The sequence below is a fragment of the Parambassis ranga genome, chromosome 22 (assembly GCF_900634625.1).
Source record: "Parambassis ranga chromosome 22, fParRan2.1, whole genome shotgun sequence".
Lineage (NCBI taxonomy): Eukaryota > Metazoa > Chordata > Actinopteri > Ambassidae > Parambassis > Parambassis ranga.
The window spans coordinates 3,675,646-3,699,558 of record NC_041042.1 but is presented as its reverse complement, the minus strand read 5'-3'; the positions used below and the strand labels follow the sequence as shown (position 1 = coordinate 3,699,558).

At 43.2% G+C, this 23,913-nt stretch overlaps 2 protein-coding genes and 1 long non-coding RNA gene across 7 annotated transcripts in view; 1 reads left to right on the top strand and 2 right to left on the bottom strand.

Annotated features, from left to right (window-relative positions):
* Positions 1-8,114: 8,114 nt before the first annotated feature.
* LOC114427869 (uncharacterized) lies at positions 8,115-10,249 on the bottom strand. The gene is made up of 4 exons (XR_003669481.1): positions 10,056-10,249; positions 9,675-9,789; positions 9,113-9,301; positions 8,115-8,271 (listed from the first exon to the last, which is right to left on the bottom strand). It is a non-coding gene; the product is annotated as an uncharacterized LOC114427869 (long non-coding RNA).
* A 757-nt stretch (positions 10,250-11,006) lies between these two features.
* ddo (D-aspartate oxidase) lies at positions 11,007-13,782 on the top strand. 4 transcript variants are annotated; one of them, XM_028396159.1, is made up of 6 exons: positions 11,007-11,053; positions 11,175-11,235; positions 12,291-12,475; positions 12,581-12,689; positions 12,775-12,951; positions 13,033-13,782. In XM_028396159.1, the coding sequence occupies exons 2-6, from the start codon at positions 11,228-11,230 to the stop codon at positions 13,589-13,591; spliced, it is 1,038 nt and encodes a 345-aa protein (XP_028251960.1). In that variant the 5' UTR covers positions 11,007-11,053; positions 11,175-11,227; the 3' UTR covers positions 13,592-13,782. The 4 variants fall into 4 exon arrangements, with proteins under 4 accessions (XP_028251960.1, XP_028251962.1, XP_028251959.1 ...); XM_028396161.1 differs by having other exon boundaries at positions 11,037-11,053; positions 11,175-11,298; XM_028396158.1 differs by lacking the exon at positions 11,007-11,053 and having other exon boundaries at positions 11,064-11,235.
* LOC114427919 (SAM and SH3 domain-containing protein 1-like) overlaps positions 13,730-23,913 on the bottom strand; it is a 36,614-nt gene continuing 26,430 nt past the window's right edge. Inside the window, exons 2-18 of one of the 2 annotated variants that reach the window (XM_028396156.1) lie at positions 22,687-22,815; positions 21,908-21,958; positions 21,513-21,562; positions 20,081-20,121; positions 19,813-19,908; positions 19,581-19,693; positions 19,225-19,326; positions 18,247-18,379; positions 17,623-18,017; positions 17,459-17,533; positions 17,237-17,380; positions 17,018-17,150; positions 16,661-16,830; positions 16,374-16,580; positions 16,136-16,286; positions 15,892-16,023; positions 13,730-14,791 (exon numbers count right to left, since the gene is read on the bottom strand). In XM_028396156.1, the coding sequence (XP_028251957.1) occupies positions 14,124-14,791; positions 15,892-16,023; positions 16,136-16,286; positions 16,374-16,580; positions 16,661-16,830; positions 17,018-17,150; positions 17,237-17,380; positions 17,459-17,533; positions 17,623-18,017; positions 18,247-18,379; positions 19,225-19,326; positions 19,581-19,693; positions 19,813-19,908; positions 20,081-20,121; positions 21,513-21,562; positions 21,908-21,958; positions 22,687-22,815 (2,790 nt within the window). In that variant the 3' untranslated portion in view covers positions 13,730-14,123. The remainder of the gene's footprint in view (positions 14,792-15,891; positions 16,024-16,135; positions 16,287-16,373; positions 16,581-16,660; positions 16,831-17,017; positions 17,151-17,236; positions 17,381-17,458; positions 17,534-17,622; positions 18,018-18,246; positions 18,380-19,224; positions 19,327-19,580; positions 19,694-19,812; positions 19,909-20,080; positions 20,122-21,512; positions 21,563-21,907; positions 21,959-22,686; positions 22,816-23,913) is intronic. The other variant, XM_028396157.1, reaches the window with a different exon arrangement.

Genomic DNA, 23,913 nt, shown 5'->3' with positions numbered 1-23,913 from the left:
TGTAAATTGTAAATAAAATTACCTGAACTGAACACAAGAGACCCTCCTGCTTACATGAAGGGCAAATTAAATTAAACAGAAGAGATTTTAGGCATTAATTTGTTAATTACTTCATTCATTTTGTATTACACACTTAATTAATGAAGAATTATGGAAATCAAAGAAGCAGGAGTTCTTGTGGGATTTATTGACGTAAAAAAGTTGGACTCATAAAATAAGCCTTAAAATTGGGGCTACAGAGGTCACAGCGTTGGGTGATAATGCAAAGCTTATTATCACACGGGTTATAAATTTTGGACAAGCTGCTCAGTTATATTACTGAGTATACTGATGCAAATGGCCATTTTTAACAGCACCAGGTCACTAAACATCATTTCTTCTCCCCTATCTTTTGTTCAGTTTGTCTTACAGCCCACAGTGAGTCTAAGATGAAAGTAGACTTGGGACTCTGCCTCTGCAACATCACATGCTCATACAGCAACAGACTACATAGCTCCATCTTGTATAGTTAACTGCCAGCTTCAGGTAACTAGAGTGCTGTATGTCCTTTTTACATCACTTTCCTTTCCTTTATGCACACACACGCACACTACCGGGTCAGTTGGAAATGTCTTTTTTTTGTTTTTTTTCCAATGAAGATAACATTAAAGTAATCAGACAGACAGTCCAGACATTGTTAATGTGGTAAATGTCTATTCTAGTTAAAAAAGGCTGATTTTAATGGAATATATACAAAGGTATACAGAGGCCCTTTTCCAGCAGCCATCACTCCTGTGTTCTAATGATACATTGTGTTGGCTAATTGTGTTAAAAAGGCTCATTGATGATTAGAAAACTCCTGTTAGCACAGCTGAACTGTTATGCTGATCAGAGAAGTCATAGAACTGGCCTGGTGACCCCAAACGGTAGCGTAGATCAGTGATGGATTGGTTTTGACTTGAGATCCACTTGATCAACTTTAGTGGCTGAATAAGCTGTGTGGCTTGCCATACTGGGTTGCGATCAAGAGCCGACAATGTCACAGCCGGAACGTGTCACAAACACACACAGTGGGATTCATGGGTAAAAGAATGTTAACAACACCACATGTGCATGCAGCACAAAACCCAAACTTTTGAAAAGACGAGGCAAAAAAATATATCCAAGACTCCAAGACAAGTGTGCCATCAGTCCTGTGGACTCTTCTGGCGTACTATTGGACACCTCCTTCAAACACATTCTAGGTGGACGGGAATATGTTTATTTAACACATGGAATTAAATCTGTTTTCCTATGATTTTTTACATTACTATTAAATATCTGCACCAGAGCACACAGGCCTCATATGTGTAGTCAACACAGCGCCTCAGCAGGCGGAGGACCGGCTCTGAGGCTCAGCGTTGAAGCTTGTTCTTCACCGCTCATGACAACAACACAAGCAGGATCCTTGCAGAGATGGAGAGGAACAAAGAAAGTCTGAATTGAATTTACAGCTCGCCCATTGGGACGATGGCTGAAGTGACGATCGTCTCTGTTCTCTGCTAAAATGAAATATGACGGCGAGGGGAGAGGGAGAGGAAGGGGGGGGCGAGAAGAGGGGGGGGGGGGCTCTGTGCCATTTCCTGCCTGGCACAGGAAGCGCCCATCTGGAGTTGAGTGCCGTCTGTACTCTGCTGTGGCGTGGCATGTTGTTGTAATAGCTCTTGTCAGTGCCGTCACCGTTCTCAATACTGTTATTATTTCTGAAGCACTACAAAAGGCCACAGACACAAGGGGGGAAGGGAGGAGAAAGAAAGGTCATGATTGAAGACGCCATGCTCTGGACCGCTGAGGGGAGGATTGGTAAAGTGGACAATAAGTATGGAGTTTATCATTTGAACTGTGTGGAGGGGAGGGTGGTGTGTGTGTGTGTGTGTGTGTGTGTGTGTGTGTGTGTGTGTGTGTGTGTGTGTGTGTGTGTGTGTGTGTGTGTGTGTGAGGTGGTGGGGGGGGAAAGAGACGCACGCTGGCAGCTGCCCGTACGACTGTCACATCCCCACCGCCCGCCACAAAAACAGAAGGAAGCCACTCGTCATCACTGTGACAACCACTGTGTGACGAGAGCGGGGAGGAAACGTATCCATCAAAAAGTGAGGCAGGGATGAGTGCACACTTTAAGCTTTCCACACACACACACACACAATGCTTTCATATTTCATTTGGGTCATCAAGAACAACTGTCACCGAGAGGATATCTCTGACTGAATCTGCTGTTCTCTCCACTCTACAACATAATAATGTGTTTTCCTGGTAATGAAGTGACAGTAACCCCCCATAGGGTGAATGTTCACAACACACACACACAAAATCAGAAGAGAAGACAATTCAAGTATGAAGAAAAAAAATACCCCAGAGCCAGACACTGTCACAAAGACACTGAAGGCAAATGCATGAATTCATTTAAACAGAATTAACCCATAAGCCTGAAGATAGCTCATATACATGTCGAATTGTTTTTAAACATACGCTGACTGCCCAAATTTAAAAATAAAGCCTTTCTGTTTGTTCATATGAAAATCTGCCTAAATGGATTTCTCTTTAGCCCGAAGGAAGGCTGCTGCTGTGCTCTGCCGACAACTCTGAGTGCTGGGCGCCATCCTGTGGCTGGTTATATGTCTGCAAGTCACACCAGCACTGAGATGAAGCACAAGACAGGAGCCTGTCAAGATTTACAGAATGTACATTTTGGAGAGACTGCCTTGATGTCTCTCTCTCTCTCTCTCTCTCTCTCTCCCAAAATGTCCCCTGACATTATTAATATCAATGTTTGCACAGGTAATGGCTTGTACAATTACACAAACTGAGTCAAAATCAGTGCTAAAACTGGACGATTTCTAAATGATATTGACTTTGAAAAGTACATATTTACAAAGTGGAAATGATGAAAGGCATTCATTTGTCCTGTGTGCCATCCTCATTTACTCTCACCTGATAAAACACTGAATTACATCTGCTGCAGTCTCATAATTGATACTTGTATTAGGACAAATCTAAACAGTGTTGCCATATGAGGAAGAGGCCTGACCTCTGCATGTGTCTGGACTGTGGAGGAAAAGCTGGAATGTCCACAGAACGACCCCGGCTGAGGCCCCCCGTGAGGTATCAGTGCTAACCGCTAGCTGCAGTTAGCTCTTACTGCAGAGAAAATGGTAATAAATTCAACTGCAGAGTAACTAACTCAGTGTGATGCTTTACTTAAGGGGACACAACAAGGGTTCATGAATGACTTATCAGAGCATCTACCAGTTCTACTCATCATCATCATCATCATCATCTATGGACTTTCATTAGGAATAATTAGGCAGCACTTATTAACAATTCATTAATTATCAAAGTGTTCATTCCACACTCATTTCTGAATTAACCAACTATCAACAAATCATTAGCTACTTCATAAAAGGGGGATAAGGAGCTAGTTATTCATTCCCTGCTATAATTATTGTGTAATGTTGCTACCTATATGTATACATAAGCAACACCGGTACACAACTTTCCATATCTAGTGTCTAAAACAGAGATGATTTGTTATTTTTGTGTGAATTCTGCTGCCCTCTAGTGGCCAAAACATTGTACTATCTGAACCATAGTTTTACAACTATCCTGATTTTCCTCTGTCTTTATTCATTTGTTTTATGTCCAATTGCGTCTACTCACTGTCAAGAAAAATACAATGGTGGCCCGTTGTGCTGCTAGATTGCAACAGGACATACTCAGATCTATGATAGTTCTCTATGCACACAACAGATGTGGTGGATGATGGTGTGATGATGGTCTTATTGAAGCCTATATTTTGACATTACTTAAAAAAAAAACAGCCCTCCAGTTTCTTTAACCTCTTGGTAGATAATGCCCTCTTCACTAAAGTCACAGAGGTAGTCAATTGAAAAGAAGTAAAACTAGACAAACAATACCCGATTTAGAGTGGCTGCATGCAACCACACAACGTGCAAAGACATTTTCCTGCCATAGACCTGCAGGAGTGCACACCGCACCGCCGTCTGTGACGAGAACCAACGCACAGTGCAGGCAGAATAATAAGTGAATGATGAATAATAAAAGAATAATGACTTGGGGTAAAAAATGTGCGCACACATACATATGAGTAGAGATAATTATACAGCATCACCATTTGTCTCTCTCTCTCAGAAACAGGGGTTCCTCTGTCGCCCCTGGCATACACAGCTTCATTAAGACGAAGTCACAGACAACCAGCGGGCAAGAGGAGAAACGTTATCTGACATTAGATCCGTCTCTGCAAATAGAAAAAGGAAATAGCTGTGCAGAGACGAGCGACAACTTGTTGTTCACGAAATACCTCCGACACTGCATTGATATTTATCTAAGAAGTTCTCATGAGAAACATTTTTCTTCTTTCTTTAAAGTCAGCTCATACCTGCCTGTTCATTTCAGCCACAAAACACAAAAGAATTGTCTGCAGGAGCCTTTAACGCTGACAAAAATTAAACATTAAAGCTAAAAAATGACAATGAGATCATTTTCCAACACTGCTATGACTTTGTAACTTAATGTGTCCTACTTAGACCTGGTCCGTCACCCTGGTCAGTCCCCAGAAACACTTCCATAATATTGAGTTTACACTGTGTACACTCCTCATTTGCAGTGATCCCACCCTGCACTTCTTTTTTTTGTGAGTTTGGGTGTTGGTTGCAATGTCTTCGGTAACTGTACATAGAAACATGACACAAGAAAAGAGCTATGTTCTCACAAATCATCTGTCTCAACCACATGTGGTTATTTCAAATCTATGGATTGTGCCGAGCTGTGTTCAGATGACACTTTATAAACTGAAATTACTTTTCAATAGAATCCTGTTCCACTATGACTGGTCACCATTTGTGATATTTTACAACACTTACAACACAACTGTCTTTTTTGTCTGCACATTAGTTTTGCTAAAACTCTGTCTACATCAGTCATCCTGAGTAATACAGCACGCTGTGCACTGCCTTTCTTTACCTGTAGGTGGCTCTTCCTAAAGAACAGGAAGGATGTGAGCACACAGCTGGTGAGTTCACACAAGTCTTTCTTTAAAATTAGACAACTTCTGCATGAGTTGTGAGTTAGAGCAGCGATGCAGGATGTATCAGAGAATACAGATCATTTCCGCCCAAAGCAAACACAATCCTCACATACAGCAATCTGAGCTGAGCGCACACCAAAAACGCGCATGAATAAACATATGCCTTAGCCACCGCGATTTCATGCCAACGACACAAGCGACACATGAAAGATGCAATTACAAAAAAAGCACTGCTAAACATGATGAATGATGTCTTACCTTGGCTGTGTTCTGGTCATATATACCGTGTAGATGTGCAACCTCCCATGTAGTCTGACAATCCTGCGTGCATGAAAGCTGCTGTCCTGGAGGCCGCGTGTAAAACTGTGCGCAACAGCGTGCCAAGCGCTCCGATGTCCATTTTGTCACTTTGTCACTTTTAATGGGCGTGTCCAAATGATCCATATATTGGTTGATTGACTGATTGATCGATTTTCAGTCAAACTTTAATACTAAGTCAAAAAAAACTATTCAACATAACCAAAAATTTAAATTTAAATATACATGAAACAGTTTGTTTGTTTGTTTGTTTTTAACCAGCTTTGTCAAATGGTCAAACACTAAACAACAAAGGAGCAGACGCTCACTAAACGAATACTCGGCTGGTGATTTGTTGACCCACCTGTTAATAACCTCTTTACCCACCTGCGTTTGTCCAATCAGCGCAACAAACCATATGACGTAATCAGAATGCGCCGCTGCGGAAACAACAAACCGCTTGCTAGCACCTGTTGCTACAAGAGAAAATATGTCGATATTTCTGATAAAAGAGAGGCTTTTTTTCACAACTTCATACCACCGCGTACTACATAATTTGCAATATGAACCAGTTCAGTCTCCTTTGATGGACAGGTTTGGAAAAAAGAAAGTAAATAACACTGCTAACGTACCATTGGCTAATGCTCTAAAAAGACATCAATATTCAATTTGTTTAGCCAGTGGATACTTCATTGGCCATAATACAGGTCATGTTACTTCTGGATTTGATATTTCAAATATTTTAAAGTACAAGCACATAAATAAGCAATAAATATAACACTGAGCCTGTTATAATCATTAACCACATCCTGCAGGCTACAGATGGATTCATTTACCCAACATGAAGGGAATTTGGGGGTCTGCTCTGTTCTGTGACTGAGTTTTTATTGGAACACGTTAGTTTACACGGACCTGAAGCGCTCCCTGTGTTGGTCAGTCCAACTCAAGCACATACCTTCAGATCAACTTGGGGGCACACACCAGTGCTTTAAGGAATATTCATTAACACATAGAAGTATACAAGTATAAACCATAGTAATTAAAAACTAAAACCTAAAAAATATCATTCCAACAGGTCACAGAGGCCAAGAGGTTCTGCTGTCAATCCCCATCAGCCCCTGAGAGCCACATCAGGATCCTTCCTCCTGCAGAAGCACAGTTTAATTTTATGTATATATTTCAAACAGGTGTTAACCTTTTCCTGCTTTGAGCTCCCGACCATAGTCGAGAAGTGCAGAGGAGCGATGGACAGCTCCAGGGACGAGCTATGCTCGTAGTTAACTCCCCACTGTCACACAGCTGGATCAAAGAAGGCCGCAACACTCTTCTCCTTTTGCAGGGTGGCAGCTTTATTTTACTTTCCTTCCACACTGTACATGTACTTTGTTTAGCAAGCACTCTTCTCATCAGTCAATAACTTTTCCCTCTTTCTCCTCCTCTCATCCCTACACACAGGTTCTCTCTCTCTTGCACATACTCGCCCATCCACGCCGTCACAGGTATGTATTGCAAGCCATTCATATCACATAACAACAACTAAGCGCCATGTGTGAAAAGATATTAGAACTTTGGTACTTTTACAAACTGCTGGAATCCAAAAGAGAGTAAAATAAAACATTTTTTTAAAAATGTGAAAATCAAGTGTATTTTCTGGGTTGCAACTTAACAAAGTTGAGAGCAAGTGCTCCATGGCACTGAACAGTAGCTGTTGCCTCAAATAAGCATTGCTCTCTCACAACTACAAAACCATCAGTATCAACACTTTATGAGTATGAAAGTGCAACAAGTTACTCCTCTTCAAAGAAAGGTCTCAGAACAGAAAGCACCTCTGTCAGACCATTAACCTCAAATGTGCCTGTGGTCCGCCCTCTACATTTTGCACAGTGCTCAGAGGTCATCTGCCATTGCATCACGTCTGTGAAGACTGGCTCCTCAATGAATCCTAAAAGACAAAATGACGATGAAATGAATAGAATATACTTCATTCATCCCAAGCTGGGAAATTTCACTAGATGCATGTCTCCTGCAATCACCAAGTGTTACCCTGTTCACACTGGGGGAAAAAAATCTGGCTAAAGCGGGATTCGGGCCTATCCAGATGTTTTTTTTCTCAGTGTGAACACCTCAAATCCGGCAGTATCCAGTTTGATTTCAATCCGGCTAGATCCACCCACGAGAGGTGTATCTAGCCGGATTGGCTCAAATGTGGCTCAGGTGTGAACGCAAATGTGGCTCGCGAATCCGGCTAGCGACGTGCTACTTCCGGTTCACGGGGCGTGACACGGGACAAAAAACCGCACGACGCATGCGCACAAGCGGTCCTAACGCGGCTTGAACGGACTCTGTATATTATGAGGCGCCACCTAGTGGTTTGGAGGACAGCAAACACGCTGGATGAAGCCGGATTGAGTGCGGACACAAGTGTGTGCTAGCCAGATTTGAAAATAGGACTGAACGCATCCAGCTTAAAGGCTGTCTGGGCTCAATCCTACTCTAGAATGACTTTCTCCAGTGTGAATGGGGCCTTAAAGAACAAAGAGGATGTAATTATAAGGGGAAATTAAAGGTTTTCACCTTTTTAACTATAAGAGTATTCTTTTCAGTCAGACCAGTGTTTTTTACCTTGAGTCAAGGTAAAAACACTGGTCTGACTGAAAAGAATACTCTTAAGGATTAAGAAAGGAATGGGGGAAAGAGGAGACAGAAATACTCATACAGACGACACAGCAGAATCCTTGCTTGATGACCAGCAGCTGGGAGGGCGTCAGGATGACTCTAGGATGACTTGAGAGGTAGCAAGACTGGTGAGCTCCCTGATTGCTACAGTGACATCTGGTAGGCTCTGTGCTGCTAGTACAAGCTCTTCGACTTTCTCAGTGACATCTCCAATGCCAGCAACATCATCATATTTTCCACTGTAACAGTACAAATACAACAGATATGAACAGGTTGTATTAGTAGTGGTGTAGCGTGTAACTTTGGAAGTGGTTGTGAGGTGGAGGCCTAACCTTTTGTTTTACATTGGAATAAATAAAATGTTTTTTTAGCAAGCATTATAGAAGCTGCTGTCCATACATTAGTAATAATGGACAGGTCCCGATCGGCTAATTTTTGGACCCAAATGCAGACAAAAGTAAAGTTAAACGAAAGGTGAGCTTTAATGAAAGCCAAAAACAGTCCAGGGCACAAGAAACTAAACTAAACTCAGTCCAGAACAACTAAAAAGTTCAAGAGAAAAGGAAATCAAAAACCAACAAACCAAGGAGATCTAATCCAGGGGAGGACGGGAGGACGGGAGGAGTACAGAGGACGACAGGACGGAAGAAAGCCAGGTAAGACGAATAACACGGCACGGGGAGTGACAAACAATGAACTGACAAAGGGGAGCATGAGACTTAAATAGGGGCTGAGACGAGACACAGGTGAGAACAATCAGGAAGGAGGAAGAAACTAGGAGGAGACTAGAGGAGGAGAGAGGGAAGGACCGAGGATCAGAGAGCAGGAGGGAGGAGGAACAGAAGGGACGACAGGAGGAGCAGAGAAAGAGGAAGAAGAGAACACACAGGAAGAACAGAGAAGAAATAAACTGATAACCTATAACTAAATAACAAAATAAACATGAATTTTACAGCAAGAATCTTTTGTGCATTTTGTTTCCAGTAGGTTGACCCTTTGAAATGGGGTGGGAAAGGAAATCAGTATGACTTAACAATGAGTAAATAAAAGTAGATGAAATGAAAACAAAACAAAAATTACCTGTTGTGCCTTCTGATTCTAAAATTGCATTCCCATGTGCATCAGTCAATACAATGGGGTCATGACTTCCAACGGCATCTTGCACTTTTCCAATGATCCCCTGAAGAGTATAGCCTCACACTCTAAAAACCGGACAACAACCATTCTGCTGGGACTCAACCTCCCACCACCTCAGCAAGTAACACCGATCTGGAAAAATATATATAATAAAATAATTGAAATCACGCATTGATTATTCTTCATGTTATAGCCGACAACGATTAAAAACTGCACTGACAGAAAGGGTCAAGAGTGATGCAAACTTCTATACTATGAATATGCAAATATATTTTGACATATGACTAACAACATTTTAGCAAACCTGAGTTAGGGTTAGCTAACAGGATGATAGGCTACTGTCCTCTGGGCCTTGAAATGTTGAAATATTTTAGAAACAGTGGCTCTTAGAGGGGTGCATGAGCAGTTTGCTGTAAAGTTGAACTAGCAGCACCCGCAGGCCCTCTCATAAAGGAAAACCGTGGGCTCATGGTATTTGAACTCGCTGAGGTCTCCTCTGTCTCACCATGAACCTCATAGTGAGTTCCTGAATTAAGGTCCAGTGAGCTGAAAACACCAGATGATCCAGGAAACAAGGCCACATTTGTGTCATCGGTCAAGTAGAGACTACGAGTTGAGACCTGTAAAAATGCACAAATTACATAATAATGATAAGTGTTTATAACCATGCCTATCTCTGTGAATATATCTAATTCACTACTACATTATCTTCTTAAAGTCCACTTTCCATGTGAAATTAGAGCAGATCTGATACATAGTGGAAAGCAGTATGTATCCATGGTTAGCCATGGTTGCTAACATATGTTAGCAACCATGGCTAACCTTAACGCTTAACCTTAATACCTGAAATATGCGACTGAGTTTTTCTCCAGTCATGTCTTCCTACCTGAGAAACACTCTTTTATTGTTTCGGAAGACAACGTACTGGTCCATGACGGTCAAGGGTAGTGTCGACACACGCGTTGCTGTAAGAAGCTACAGTTCGCTTAAACGCGAGATTGTTATAAATAAACAACGGTAGGTGGCGACAATGCTCCAGCCAGTAGCAGGCAGGTCTACATTAAATACAAGAAGAAGAAAACAATGACAACTTCCGGTCTCTGAATTAAAAAAAAAACACACACAGAAAAACGGTTGTTTTTCGTTTCTGTCTCTTCATGAATATGTATTTCATTACGCTTTGTAAAGAAAGAAATTCAAAGTATTTTTTTTTTACATTTCGGCAACTCCATTCAGACCCACCAAAAAAGTGAAATGCCTCGTATTTCACTTTTGATTTGTGTATTTTAAAACGAAACTCAAATAAGCGCTCGTTTTTTATTTTTTAATATCAACCTTTGAAGAAAAAAAAAATCCAAATACCAAAAGATACACGGACCCTTTGCTGCATCACTTCGGTCTGACTCATGCAAAACTTTCATTTCTCATGAAAGAAATAAACTGAATTATGTTGACAATAACATTTGTTCTACTTACTCCTAATCTCCTAATCTCTCTCTCTGTCTGAAATGCCGCAAAACAGGTTGTTAGAACTTCAAACAAAAAGGAGTGGGTGAGGAATTGGTTGTATTTGTTGTAATATTACATTCAGAATAATCCTGTAGTTATGTGGACCGAACTGATACAGCAAAGGAGGTCGGTGCTGGGTCAGTGCGGTCCGTCCTTCTTCTCTGCTGACAGGCTGATACAGACTGAACTAGTGGCTGAGCGAGTTATGGGGCGGAGATCATTAGAATATTAGAAAACGCCGTACGACGTATGACGTGAAACGGCGTTTTCTGCGGCGTATGACGTAAAGTACTGGCGAAATGTGATATGAATGGCCTGCACACACACACACGCCGCCTGGTCCTCTTAAAGAGACACGGGCCAATCACATAACAGGTTACGTATGATCAGCTGATTTGTAGATCGACAGTAACAATTTACCGCATAAAACACGCATCTAATGACCTGTTCTTACATGTTTTCATTTCATTTTAATTTTTAAATACGGCTGAATTAGCCTAGGACACACTGTTGAGGACCTGCACGTCCCTGCTGAGGTGCTGTGGTGAAATGAAGCGGTATGTCCGAGTCCACTGTGCGGTTTGAAGATATTGAGATACTGATTATTTTTTTTTTTACAGGTAGGTGAATGAATACACCTTGACTGCGTTTTGCCTTGTTACAACACACTGTCAGCTGTACAGCTGCTCACATATCGGTGCATTTTGGTTCGAAAACATTGTGTAACAGTCCTCCCAGGACCACATGCACTGTCCCACGGTCAGACTCGTCAGCAGGCAGCAAAAAGTAGCTAATGCATTTAGTGTGTAGTTCCCATGTTGTCTGCCAATAACACAAGAATCGTCCATAGTGTAAAGAAATTAGCCTTAATGAAATATATAATCAAGAAAAACAGTTCTAATTAATCAATTTATCATTTTTAATAATAATAATAATGAAGCAGGTACACAGGCAGACATATTGGACTTTTTATTTTACAGCTTAAATTGCACTAAGGCCCCGTTCACACTGGAGAAAGTCATTCCAGCTAGAGTAGGATTGAGCCCAGACAGCCTTTAAGCTGGATGCGTTCAGACCTATTTTCAAATCTGGCTAGCACACAGTTGTGTCCGCACTCAATCCGGCTTCATCCAGCGTGTTTGCTGTTCTCCAAACCACTAGGTGGCGCCTCGTAATATGGCTAATAATGTGGCTAGCCGGATTCGCTAGCTACATTTGCGTTCACACCTGAGCCACATTTGAGCCAAGCCGGCTAGATCCACCTCTCGAGGGTGGATCTAGCCGGCTTGAAATCAAACTGGATTCAGCCGGATTGGAGGTGTTCACACTCGGAAAAAAACACATCTGGATTGATCTGGATGCGGCCAAATCCTGCTTAAGCCACATTTTTTTCCCCAGTGTGAACGGGGCCTTATTAACCTGTAATAATACACAAAAGGTTAGTCTAATGCAAGATTAGTTTGCATCTTTTTATACTTCTGAATATAATTTCTGTATTGTAGAACAGAAATCATCCTCTTACTGTTGTCCTGTTTACTGGACCAGGTGTTTGAACCCAGGTGTAGCTTTGTGTTCCTTGGACTGTGCAGTCAGTGTAGGTGTTTACCTCCAGTTTCAGAACCAGGATGGAACCCGTCCGGGTCGCGGTGGTGGGAGCTGGTGTGATCGGATTCTCCACTGCGGTCTGCATCGCTGAGGTGCTTCCCTCCTGCTCTGTCACTCTGCTGGCTGAACGTTTTAGCCCGGACACCACCAGTGATGGAGCAGCTGGGATCCTGTTTGCTGCAGAGTTTCCAGGTATGTAACTATCACCGTCTCAGAAACAGTGCTGCATAAATAAACATGCATATACATTTGTTTTCTAACTTTTTGACGACAGATGTTACTGTATTTCTCCATCAGATATCCCCTTGGAAAGACAAAGGCGCTGGTTCAAGGACAGCTTTGATCACCTGCTGGCCATTGCTCAGTCTGAACACTCACCTGAAGCCGGAGTATTTCTAAGCACAGGGTAACAGTTGTTGTATAGATCTGTAAAAAGGGAGGCAGCCGGACTATCTTTGCACTCACAGATTTCTTTATGATCCGTCTTCCAGCTGGCAGATTTTCAAAGATGTTCCAGCCAATAAGAAGCCCTTCTGGTCGGATTTGGTGATTGGTTTTCGACAAATGGCCGACGAAGAGCTGAAACGTTTTCCAGATCATAAATTTGGCCAGGTGTTCACCACCATAAAGTGTGAATGCTCCAGTTACCTGCCGTGGCTCAAGAAGAGGTTCATCCTCCACTATTAAATGCTCTTTGTCATGATAATTATTATCATACTCCTACAGTGTAAACTCTTTGTGTTCTAAAGGTTCATGAAGGCTGGAGGCCAGGTGGAACAGAAAAGAATCAACAGTCTACAGGAGTTAAGCAGCAGCTTTGACATCATTGTCAACTGCTCAGGTCTGGGCTCCAAAACATTGGTGGGTGACCCCCATGTGTACCCAGTGCGAGGCCAGGTCCTCAAACTGGAGGCCCCTTGGCTGCAGCACTTCACCAGAGACAGCGACGGGAAGACCTACATCTACCCCGGAATCCACAGCGTCACCGTAGGTGGGACGAGGCAGGAGGGAGACTGGCGCCTGCAGGTGGACGAAGGAGACACTAAAAGCATCTTGGAGCGCTGCAGCGCGCTCGAGCCGTCGCTCAGAAAAGCCAAAGTCCTGAGCAAGTGGGTCGGGCTGAGGCCGAGCCGGAGGAACCCGAGGGTGGAGAGGGAGGCGGTGCAGCTGAACGGCCGCCAGGTGGCTGTGGTGCACAACTACGGCCACGGGGGCTGGGGAGTCACCCTCGCCTGGGGTACTGCCCTGGACGCTGTGGGGCTGGTCCGGCAGTGCCTACATGAAAGGCGTCCACAGGCGAAACTGTGAACAGATCCTGAAGATAAAGCCTTATGAACACAGGACAGAATGAAACAGCATTTTTACAATAACATAAAAGACACTTTTATTAATTTAAGTATTAGAAACATGTTCTACAAAAGTTTTATAATTAAGTTATGTGTGAGCCTGTTCCTCTGTAGCTGCTAATGCATAATAATTGTATATATATAGACATTTGACTGAGGTGCTGCTAATAAAAACAAGTGTACAATCCACAGAACCTTCATACCTTTTCAGTCACTAATATAGAGTTCATATTTTCTTATGTACAGTTAAAGTCAACAACAATGAGTAATGTATTAATGCAGGAACTGTTCCGCCAGCACTGCTGCTTGCGTAACCGTTGGCATCTGATCAGCCTGGATTCAGCTGAAAGAAGTGACTCCAGTTTTAACTCCACCTCAGATTACAAAGTGGTTTATGGCACACTGCAGTAAAATCTAGTTATAACTTCAGTGCCATTATCCTGCCGCTGTAAAGTGACCCCATACTGTACAGATAACTTGTTAGAAACCGGCTCTTATGTCACATTAGGGGTTTGTCTTCCAGTCTGAGAGCCCAGATTTCTTTTCATTTTGAGCCGGCGAGCTTCAGAAGTGGCTGAAATTGAACGACTCTTCTTATCCTCTGCAGAGATGTGATCTGTGCAGCTGAGCCTGCAGGTGGTGGTTTCTGTTGGCGGGAGCTCTGGGTGTGGGTTTGGTGATGGAGGTGTAAGGACTGTGGGTGGAAGCTTGGCGTGTGTGATCTGTGTGTTCTCTGCCCGCTTAGGAGCATCTTTGTCTGAAGACTGCACGGATGGGACCATGATGGCGTGTGTGCTCTTTGTGTTACGGGTCAGATTCCAGTGTTTGGGGTCGAGGGTTTTTCTCTTCTGCCGTCTGTGGTGGACCGTCAGGGAAGAGCAGCGCCGCAGCTGATGTGACGTCGCTGCGTTTCTTCGCAACTCCACGCAGCTGTGGCTCCGATGAATGGGAATATGATCTCTTGCTGGGCTTGGCAGTCTTAAGCTGTTCTTAGGGGGGGCAGGCGAGGGTAGACATGTGGGTTTACTTTGCTGTGAAATCTTACTGGGGCTGGTGGAGGTCAGGGGCAGGGGGAGGACGGGGAACTCTGGGGACGGGAGGTGGCTGGACTCAAAACCAGATGAAGACCTGCTCATGGTTGAGGGTGTCTTTTTGTCCCTTCCTGAAATAAAACAAGTGTGTGCACATCATGCAGCCGCCAGTCAAGTATTAAACAGAACAGGCAGGGTGAAGAAAGAAGAATCTACACGTGTGCTACGATGGATGATGAGTGAAAGAAGCAAGCAGTCAAGTGTGGTAAAGCATGGAACAATTTATTCCTCACGCTCAACCATGACAGAAGCACACTTCAGAAAATGCTGAGATTCTAAAGCAGCCACGCTTCAGTCAGATGTGGCTTCAACTTTGACCGTGTTAAAACATTTTAAAGTACGTCCTCTGCATTTTAGTGCATTTACACTTATACAAAATTCCACATTTTAACCAGTATTATTATCATTATTATTATTAAGTAAATAGTTTAATTCTTCTTTCTGCATTGCGCAGTTTTTAGGCACATGATAAAATATTGTGCAACATTATATTTTACTGGACTAAAAAAATATACACACAAACAGCAGAAATACACTGTACAAGTGTGGCTGATCTGACACCACGTTCTCCAACCACGTGACTGTTTGACATTCAGAGCCCTCATTTACAGTCAGCACAACCATTTGTAGACTTAAGCCAAACCAGATTACCACAGTAAGCAAGATATAGCTATGAATAAAGCAAGCAGAAGGTTTTAAGTCTAGAGTTTGTTTAAACACTCTTGTCACACGTCGGTTTAACAGTCACGCAAAAACCACCACACAAGTCTACAGATCTATGTGTGAGTAGACCTACGAGCTGCTCCACATTTAGATTGTTTGAGAGTGTTAAAAAAAGTCACTGCTCAGTTTAACATTAACTTCTAATCCAGTAATAATTAAGGATTAAAGAAAGGCAAGTAATGTTAACTCTCAAAAAGCACCGAACAAACAGACGTGACCGCAAAACAGGTGAAAGTATGACTGCGTTGAAGAAAAAAAAAACACAAAAGAACAGAGTGCAGGAAGTAGATGTGACGATAGCAGAGTCTTTCCAGAAAAGCATGAATTTGGTGGTTTGGAATGCTCGAGCATCGAGAAGGACTGGAGACCACACCAGACATGAGAAGGATGAGGCAGAGGAGGGCTGAAGAAGAGGACAGTGCTCACAGGCGTGTCAGGCTGTCATTACCGTTCTCCAGGTTCTCGTTGCTCTCGTAGCAGCCTGAGTCCCGCGGTGAGTCTCCCAAGAGGCCGCGCCTGTCCAGCAGCAGCTTCTCCTGTGAACCTCCAGACTGGCAGCCTCGCTCAGGGTCGCTGCTTCCTGTAAGGCACGATGTCGCGTTTAGGTCTCGAACAGAAAACTGCCGTTTGTAACGTTACTGACACTAAAGGGGATTTTTTTTTAGGGGGGGGCTGCGGTTTAGCTGACCCACCGTCATACTCTTGCAGCAGCTCCACAGCGGTGAGCAGAACAGCTCTGTGTTGAGGGTCTCTGATGTTCAGCTCGTCCAGATCCTCCTCCTCTAGCAACTTGAATGTGTCCAGGTCCTCGTAGCCGTTGAAGAGGAAGGTGGGAAGATGCTCCTGTGGAGAGAAGAGAAGACAAATGTTAAACAAACAAATCCATAAAAGGCCTAAGAGAAGGATTCATCTGTGTTTTGAGAGCTTTACTTTAAGGTTGATACGATCCAGCAGCTCCTCCACTGAGGTGGGTTTGGGTTGCCGGGCCTTCCTCCTCCTGCGTGTCTTTTTGGGCTTCACCTGCTCCTCATTCAGAACGTCCACGTAGATGAACTTAAAGGTGCCAACTTTACCATTGAGCATCCCCATCCACGTCCCCATCGGAGGCTTACTGATGATATCAATGACATCTCCACTCTGCAAAACAACAACAAGTGATGCTTGACTTCCTCTAAGTGCTACAATCCCATGCATTAGGTGGTCTGACCACACTTTACCTTCAGCTTGAGGGAGTCTGTGTCATAGGGGCTTGGGGTGAAGTCGGTATGAACGAGAGCACGTCCACAGAAGGGTCCTCGGTACGGCAGCTCGTCTTCCTCTCCGTCCTCAGACTTCACACTCTCTCTGTTGCTGTTGGAGGAGTCGGTCGTGCCCACTGTCTGACCACCTACGCAAACCACAAAAGAAGAGAGTGCCAGATGTCGCAGTTTTCTGAGAGACCGGAACGTTTAGACTATCTCAAAGGCGACAAGTGTGATAAACAACAGAAATCTGGTGTTTCAAGGCTAAGTTAAGACAAACAGTGAGGATTATCTGCACGTACACCTGTGAACTCTGTGAACACACGGACTTACTCATAGAGCTTTGGCCACTAAGGGAACTCCTCAGGCTCTCCACAGAGCCTCCAGGCTTCAGTTTGGGTTTCTCCAAAGAGTCAGAGTCTGTATGGGGTGAGTGAGGGCAGCTGGATACACGGTCTGGGCTTGACTAAAACAGTGGAGGATGAAAAAATTATTATCTTATTATATGCTTCACAATTGTTCCATCATCGGTTGAACAGGTTAAAAGCATACCTGCTCAGAGAGGGAACAGTGGTATCTCTTGGATATGTGTTTTCTCATCGTCTCCCTCACAGACTTGACCTTTTTGCCCAGAGAAATACGTGATGCTGGTGGAGACCTAACGCCATCTCTCACACCGTCGTCTCCATCTTTGTTCTAATTTACATACACAGAGCAAAAAAAGTAAACAAGCAGATCTCACTGAGCATCCAGCAATTCAGACAGAACACATACAGTGTTGTTGTTGTCAGAGATGCCTGTGTGCACTGATCTGCTCGTCAGGTCGAAACCTCCAAAGCTGCAGGCTCTCTGTGGAAAAACAAAACATGAAACCAGGTATAAAAAAACCACTACGACCACTGATGAACTCTTGCACACTCCATATCCTCTGCACTCACCCCATGGTGGCTGAGAGGGCTGAGGATCCGGTGACGCAGCTCTCCATCGGTCACCGATCGTGCAATTTGTGGTTCGGTATCGATGCAGCCTTCTGTTTCAGAATAGTACGATCCGCTGCATTCGGCTGGCTCCCGCACCTCCTCTGCTACACTGCTGGTCTCTTGGTGAACAGGGCTCCCGCTACATTTGCTGAAAGCCTGGTAGATCTTCTGGCTGCTGCACGTGTCCAGACTGCTGGAGGAAGGGGACGTGGTCAGGCTGTCAGAGTCCCTGTCGTAGGTGAGCTGCTCCTGTAGAGCTGCAGCTAGAGAGTCTGCTGGACAGGCTGAAGGCTTCTTCTGCACATCTGAATACACAAAGATGCTGGGATCTCCACAGGGGAAACCATCTGTCTCTGAGTGAGGAAAAGACAGGAGATGATTAACGTGCCATAAAAGGCAGCTGTAACTGTTATTACTTCTTAATCTTATTGATATCACTCATGCACAGCAAAATACCCATCTGCAATAAACTGGATCTCATTTTGTACATTTTTCCACACAGAACCACAAACAAGATGGCTGCTACTTCTAGGTGTGCCTCTGTTAAACATTGTCTGATAGTGTTAGAGTGATAGAGTGTACCCTCTGCTCCAGTTCTCTTAGACTCATCTATTCTGATCAGCTTCTTCTTTACTTTCCGGGTGGAGTTGACCAGTTTATGGAGCCTCCTGAAGGTTGCAGACTCCTCCAGTTCATTGTCTGACAGGTCACAGGGCTAATAGGAGAGAAAACATTTAGTCTCACTAGAGAGCGTGACAGATAAACAACACCGTGAGAGTTAACAGGTGAAAGCAGCTGCCGTTTTTTTCTTTTGAAGTGTCTGCTGTGGATGCTGCTGTAACTTAATATACATATGTGGTAGGAAACCACAGCGATGACTCTGAGGCTCATGCAAACCTGTGTGCTCACAACAGATGTGAAGGCGCTTTTTATATGTGGGAAAAATGAAAAGCTAGCTACCTCAACCATCTTTTAAAATGTCAGAGGTACATTCTGACAATTGAGCTGTTGACCAAAACATGTGCAGCATGCGTATCCTAAAATACATCTCAAGAAGACAAAAAAGAGAGCTTTGCATGCGACAGAAGAAGAATGATGTACATCACAGAAATATACAAAAAAAAGAAAAAAGTGAGGTGATCACACACACAGTGAAGAGAAAGAGTCAGGCCATCCAGACAAATCTGAAAAATGTGCCTTGAGCCTGAGCCCCATAATCACCCCACCCATGCATAAAAGAGCTGCTGCCTGCATAACAGGGCCCTGTGCTGAATCCACCCGCTCACTACAGCACAATAGGGGGTTAGCACTTTGACAGCAATGAATAGAAGTCCATCCAGCGCCCTGCAGTTGGGAGAGGGCCCTGAGCTGCAGGGCTTTGGAGGGGCCCCGGTTCATCGCCGGGACAGGGACAGAGCGAAAGAGAGAGGCACTGTCAACAGCTCAGCAGCCTTGGCACTGGTAAACCAGAGACCATCATGCACCGCATCATGCTGCCTGAAGTAGTGATTCAGCATTAAAAAAACCAGCTAAGATGCCCTCAGGGTTTTTGAGACTTACGTTGCAGCTGAGCGACTCATTTGTGTTGGGACTGGAGGGATCGGTCCACTCCGAGAGATCAGACTTACACATGTGTCTGTTTTGTATCTCAAACTCCTTCAACTGCAAAACAGAGAAGCCTGTTAGTTACTGATACCTAAAGTCCACTGTCTCTAATCTAGCATGTGGTGAAGTGACATTTATTCCTGAAAAGATACATATATCATACTTTATAAAACGTTATTTCATTGTTTTCATGATGGAATTCACTCTTGGAATTCATTAAACAAATTGTTTTCTTTGTTCCCAAAGACAGGTCCTTTTTACAGCAGTCTTTCACATCTGATATGTAAAGGCAGGTCTTTGAGTATGCCTACCCGCGCCAGGGCTTCTTCAATAGAGATCATGTTCTCCTTCACCATCATCATCAGCTGAATACGCTCTTCGTCACTCATGGTAATTTCACTGGCCACAAAACCAACATCATCGCCTAAAAAAGCCGAAATGTCATGTGAAAAAAGTTTTTCTAAAGAAAACGTCTGAAGGTCAAAATGACGTGTTGATGAATAAAATGAATGAATGAATGAAATATAATCTTTGCGGGCTTACCTGATGTACCTTTAGAAATCTGACGCATCACTCCCCTCTGTGACTTTCGGAAACTATGCCAAAAAGACTTGCTCTTTTTCTTTCCGTCCCACTTTCCTATCACACACATGCAGACAAACCACAAAATCTAAAACGGTAACACCACATAATGAAACTACAATGTTGAAAATAATGCTCTAAATTTTCTCGACGCTGTTTTTGATATCATCAAATTTAAAAAAAATAAAAAAATAAAAAAATACAGAAATCCAATAAAAGCTCAGCTTACCTCCTGATCCATCCTCTGAGCTGGATTTGTGCACAGGAAACCTAAAAAATCAATCGAAACTTTAATTACATCTAAACGAAATACAAAAGAGGATCTCAAGCCCTCGAACACAGCTATACCTGCTATCCAAAGTTATCTTCTTCATCGTCTCTGCTATCCCACCATTTCCCTTACAGAATCTTTATTGTCCCCTCAACTTGCGTCAGGATTTAAATAAAAAAATATTACAAAAGAAAAAAAAGTCACAGTAGCACACTGTGCCTCATGACAGCAGCATCCTCGTAAAAAGGCAAATCAAACTCGTCAAAACAGATGAAACAGACTGGCTGCTCTTGGCTGATGAACAAAGGTCAGTGCTCCACAGCCATCGCTGGAACAATAAAGCCTTTTTCTTGTCTAGTTGGGGTTTTGCAGCAGCAGCGCAAGCGTGGCCTCTGCATTCCCCGCACACTTTCACCCTCCCTCCCTCTCTCTCTCTCTCTCTTTTTTGTCTCTCTGGTTTGTTGTGTTTTTCTGTCTCACTTTCTGTTGACATTTGTTTCTGGTAAACAGATCAGACTCTGCTTTGCCTTGGGGGCTGCTCTCTAATCAAAAATTCAAATGATATTAATGTGTTTGCATGTTTTGCTAATTAGCGATGTTGTGTTTTTTGAAGAGAAGCAGCCATTTGTTGTGTGTTGAAGAGGTTAAATTATAAATATAGTTTTTACTTGGAATAAATATACGCATTAGATTATTTATACACACATATTTAATAGAAAGCAGTGCACTATAATGGACAGAGAGACATCAACATCGTCTCTCCTCTTCCAAATTCTTCAGTCAAATCTATGTGGGAGACAAAAATATTTGAAATACTTCAACATTCTTCTTTTGTGTAGCTCTAAAAATCATCTCTAAAGATTCTACAGGGTCTTAAATAATAATGCCATAAATAAACCCCATGCAAATTAGGGTCATTAGGAATATGGCTTCTACAAATGTAAACATAATGTCAGTTTGTCATTACGTATTGATACCACTAGAGGGCAGTGCAAGTTGTGTGTTAATCCATGAGTCACGGTGAATCTCACCGACCCATATCCAGGTTCTGAATAAGACAGACTTACTCACACAGTAATAATTAAATCCTGACAACAGGAATATGGCTCAGCTTTTCTCATCGTGTCTCTTTGACAAACCTAATCAAATCAATGTGCTGCAGTCCCATTAACTCTTTCATCTTACTCAGCTTTCCAATGACAAACGTATGACTAATCGTACTAATCCATCAAAAGAAAAACAATGAAGGGAAGGAAGGAAGTGTAGAGGTTATATTTTATAAATATGACCTGGTATGAGGAGGCCTCCAGGAAACAGAGATAATAAAGGAGGAGTAATCGTGACTCAGCTTCCAGGAGTGACGTGACTTAAATAAATAATAACTACATACCTTCTCTCTGTGTCTGGGGTTGACGTGGTGCTGCTGAGGCCCAGCGATTCCTTAAGAAGATGACAAACATGAACATGTGTAAATGGATGCAGTGTACAGTACACTTCATTAAATTATGATGCCTTACACTTTGAAATGTGTAGAAGAGAAAGCCTATCCCTGAATTAACGGTCTGTACTAATCTTGTAATTTTGTGGCAACAAAAATCCCAAATATTTAGAATAATAAGCCTCAAGGCCACTTTTCAGCAGCACAGTCAGTCAAACGTTACCACTTTGCTCGGGACAATCATGACAATGCAATTCCACTGCCTCTTATCAGCCTGTCTGCTGACGCACAGAGCAGGAAGCGGCCTTTCTCCTGGGCTCTGACACACTCAGGAGCTGGACACTCACCTGGATCTGGGAGCGGAGCTGCAGTGATGTGGCCATTGACTCAACCTTTCCCTGAAACACACACACACACATACACACACACACACACAGGGGAAGCGGAGGAGAAAATTATAGTGTCATCAAAACTGAAAATAGACATAATCATCGTCTGACTGAACCGGCCGAATAACACCGGTTATGTGTCCCTGGTTGTGATCTCTACACTCGCTGTCTCACTGACTGGTGTCTGCACATATCTGACTTTCACAGTCGTGTCAGAATGTTCATCTAATTAGATGAGAAAATCAACACAACTCTCACATCAGTGTAGGTGCAGATTTTGTTTTTATACAAAACAAAATGTTATATATCGAGGCCTTTCCAAAAACATATACACCCTGCTGATTTAGCCCACCAGCTCCAGGTAGCGCTCTGCCTTTTCAAAGAACACCAGAGTTTTACATCCAGTTGCAAAGCTGGAACAACAGCAAGCCAGCAACTACTGTAAAAGTACGGAAGAGGTTCACAACTCTCCAGATTAAAAAAAAAGTTTCTGATCTAAAAGAGAACTGACAATGAGGACAAATGCTCCATAAAGCAACTAGCTCTGAGGGAACCAGCTTCCAGCTGTAACTTGCTGAATGGACACATATTAGAGTGACATAAATCTTGTCATCAACCACAAGTATGCAAACTACATCGTGATAGAATTTGCAATAAAGCAGCAGAAATAACCTCAAAATTCAGTGCTGATCTAAGCTCTAAGCTGCCAGTAAATAAAGACTGATTAGTTTGTTTACCATCTCTGTGTCTTGCACTACTTTGCGTTTCCGTAGCTCCTCCATCCTTTCACACACGTCACTGAGGGAGGTGCCGTAATACTGGGAGTACTCCTGAGCCAGGTCGTGAAGGTTCCCCACCGAGCCATCCTGCAAGAGATAAGGAGATGTTTAACTCAGACCAAGGAACAGAAGAGGAAGACGACACCCCACAGAGGTTGAGCAAGATGCCAAACAGCAGGCCGACTGACCACTGTCATGATAAGCCATTGTTTTAAGCTTTAGGGCTGTGACCAGCAACACAAACATCCAGGAAACAGAGAGATAAAGCACCAGGAGAGTAAAAAAGCATCAAGCTGTGATATTGCCTCTGTCTTCAGCAGCTTGCAGTCTTCCTGCCCGTGACCTCTTCCACCTCCTCAGGCCACAAGAGGCACTTTGTGACGCAGCTCAGACGCTCTCACGACTTGACTTAAGAGGCCACAGTTCAATCCACCGTAAATCACAAGAAGCAGAGTCAGTCAGTCAGATGAGTCCTGAGACGGAGAGCATGCACTTGGATCTTACCCCCTTTTAGTTTCCTGCAATTGTAAATCTGAATGGTGTGTGGGAAGAAGACAAATCCCTGTATTTTTTCTGAGGTTAACAAAGAATCATAGTGTTTCCTTGTCACTGCAATAACTTAGTATCTAAACAAATAGCGGACCAATGTGCCAGTTTAGACACTGGAATTATTGAGGCTCCTTCTACTACTTCTTTGATGGGAAAATGCAGAAGCCTGTCGCACCATCACTCCATGTGTCTCTGAAGAATTATGATTAGCTGCAGCACTTAGTATTTAGCAGCTGCTCAGATCTGATCTGGACAGAAAGTCAAATACACAATTTGGTTTAATGAAATGTTGCCATGGGAAGACAAGCTGTAAACAAAACAGTGACATACTTCACACCTGATAGGAAGTTAGCAGACCACAACGTAAATGTTAATTGTGAGTCTGTCTATCTGTTGGTCTCTCACTCCCGTTCTAGCTTTGTTTTGGCCTCTTGAGGTGATGAAACCCCTTTAGCTGCTAAATCCTCCATTATGTCCATCTGCTTGTTGCCAATTTGTGCTGACCTGTGGGGAGCGTGGGGAGTGTTTTACGCTAAAAACAGCTGCCTGTTTAGGAAATGACAGTGTGAATGGGGAAAAGAAAGGATAAAAGGGTGATATATGCTAAAGAAGCTCCACTGAGGTGAAGAGAAGTAA

Bases quoted from the DNA above. Each gene is read 5' to 3' on its own strand.
- ddo (XM_028396159.1), top strand. The intron at 12,476-12,580 runs GTATGTAACTAT...TTTCTCCATCAG, and splicing joins GTTTGCTGCAGAGTTTCCAG to ATATCCCCTTGGAAAGACAA. The intron at 12,952-13,032 runs GTTCATCCTCCA...TGTGTTCTAAAG, and splicing joins CTGCCGTGGCTCAAGAAGAG to GTTCATGAAGGCTGGAGGCC.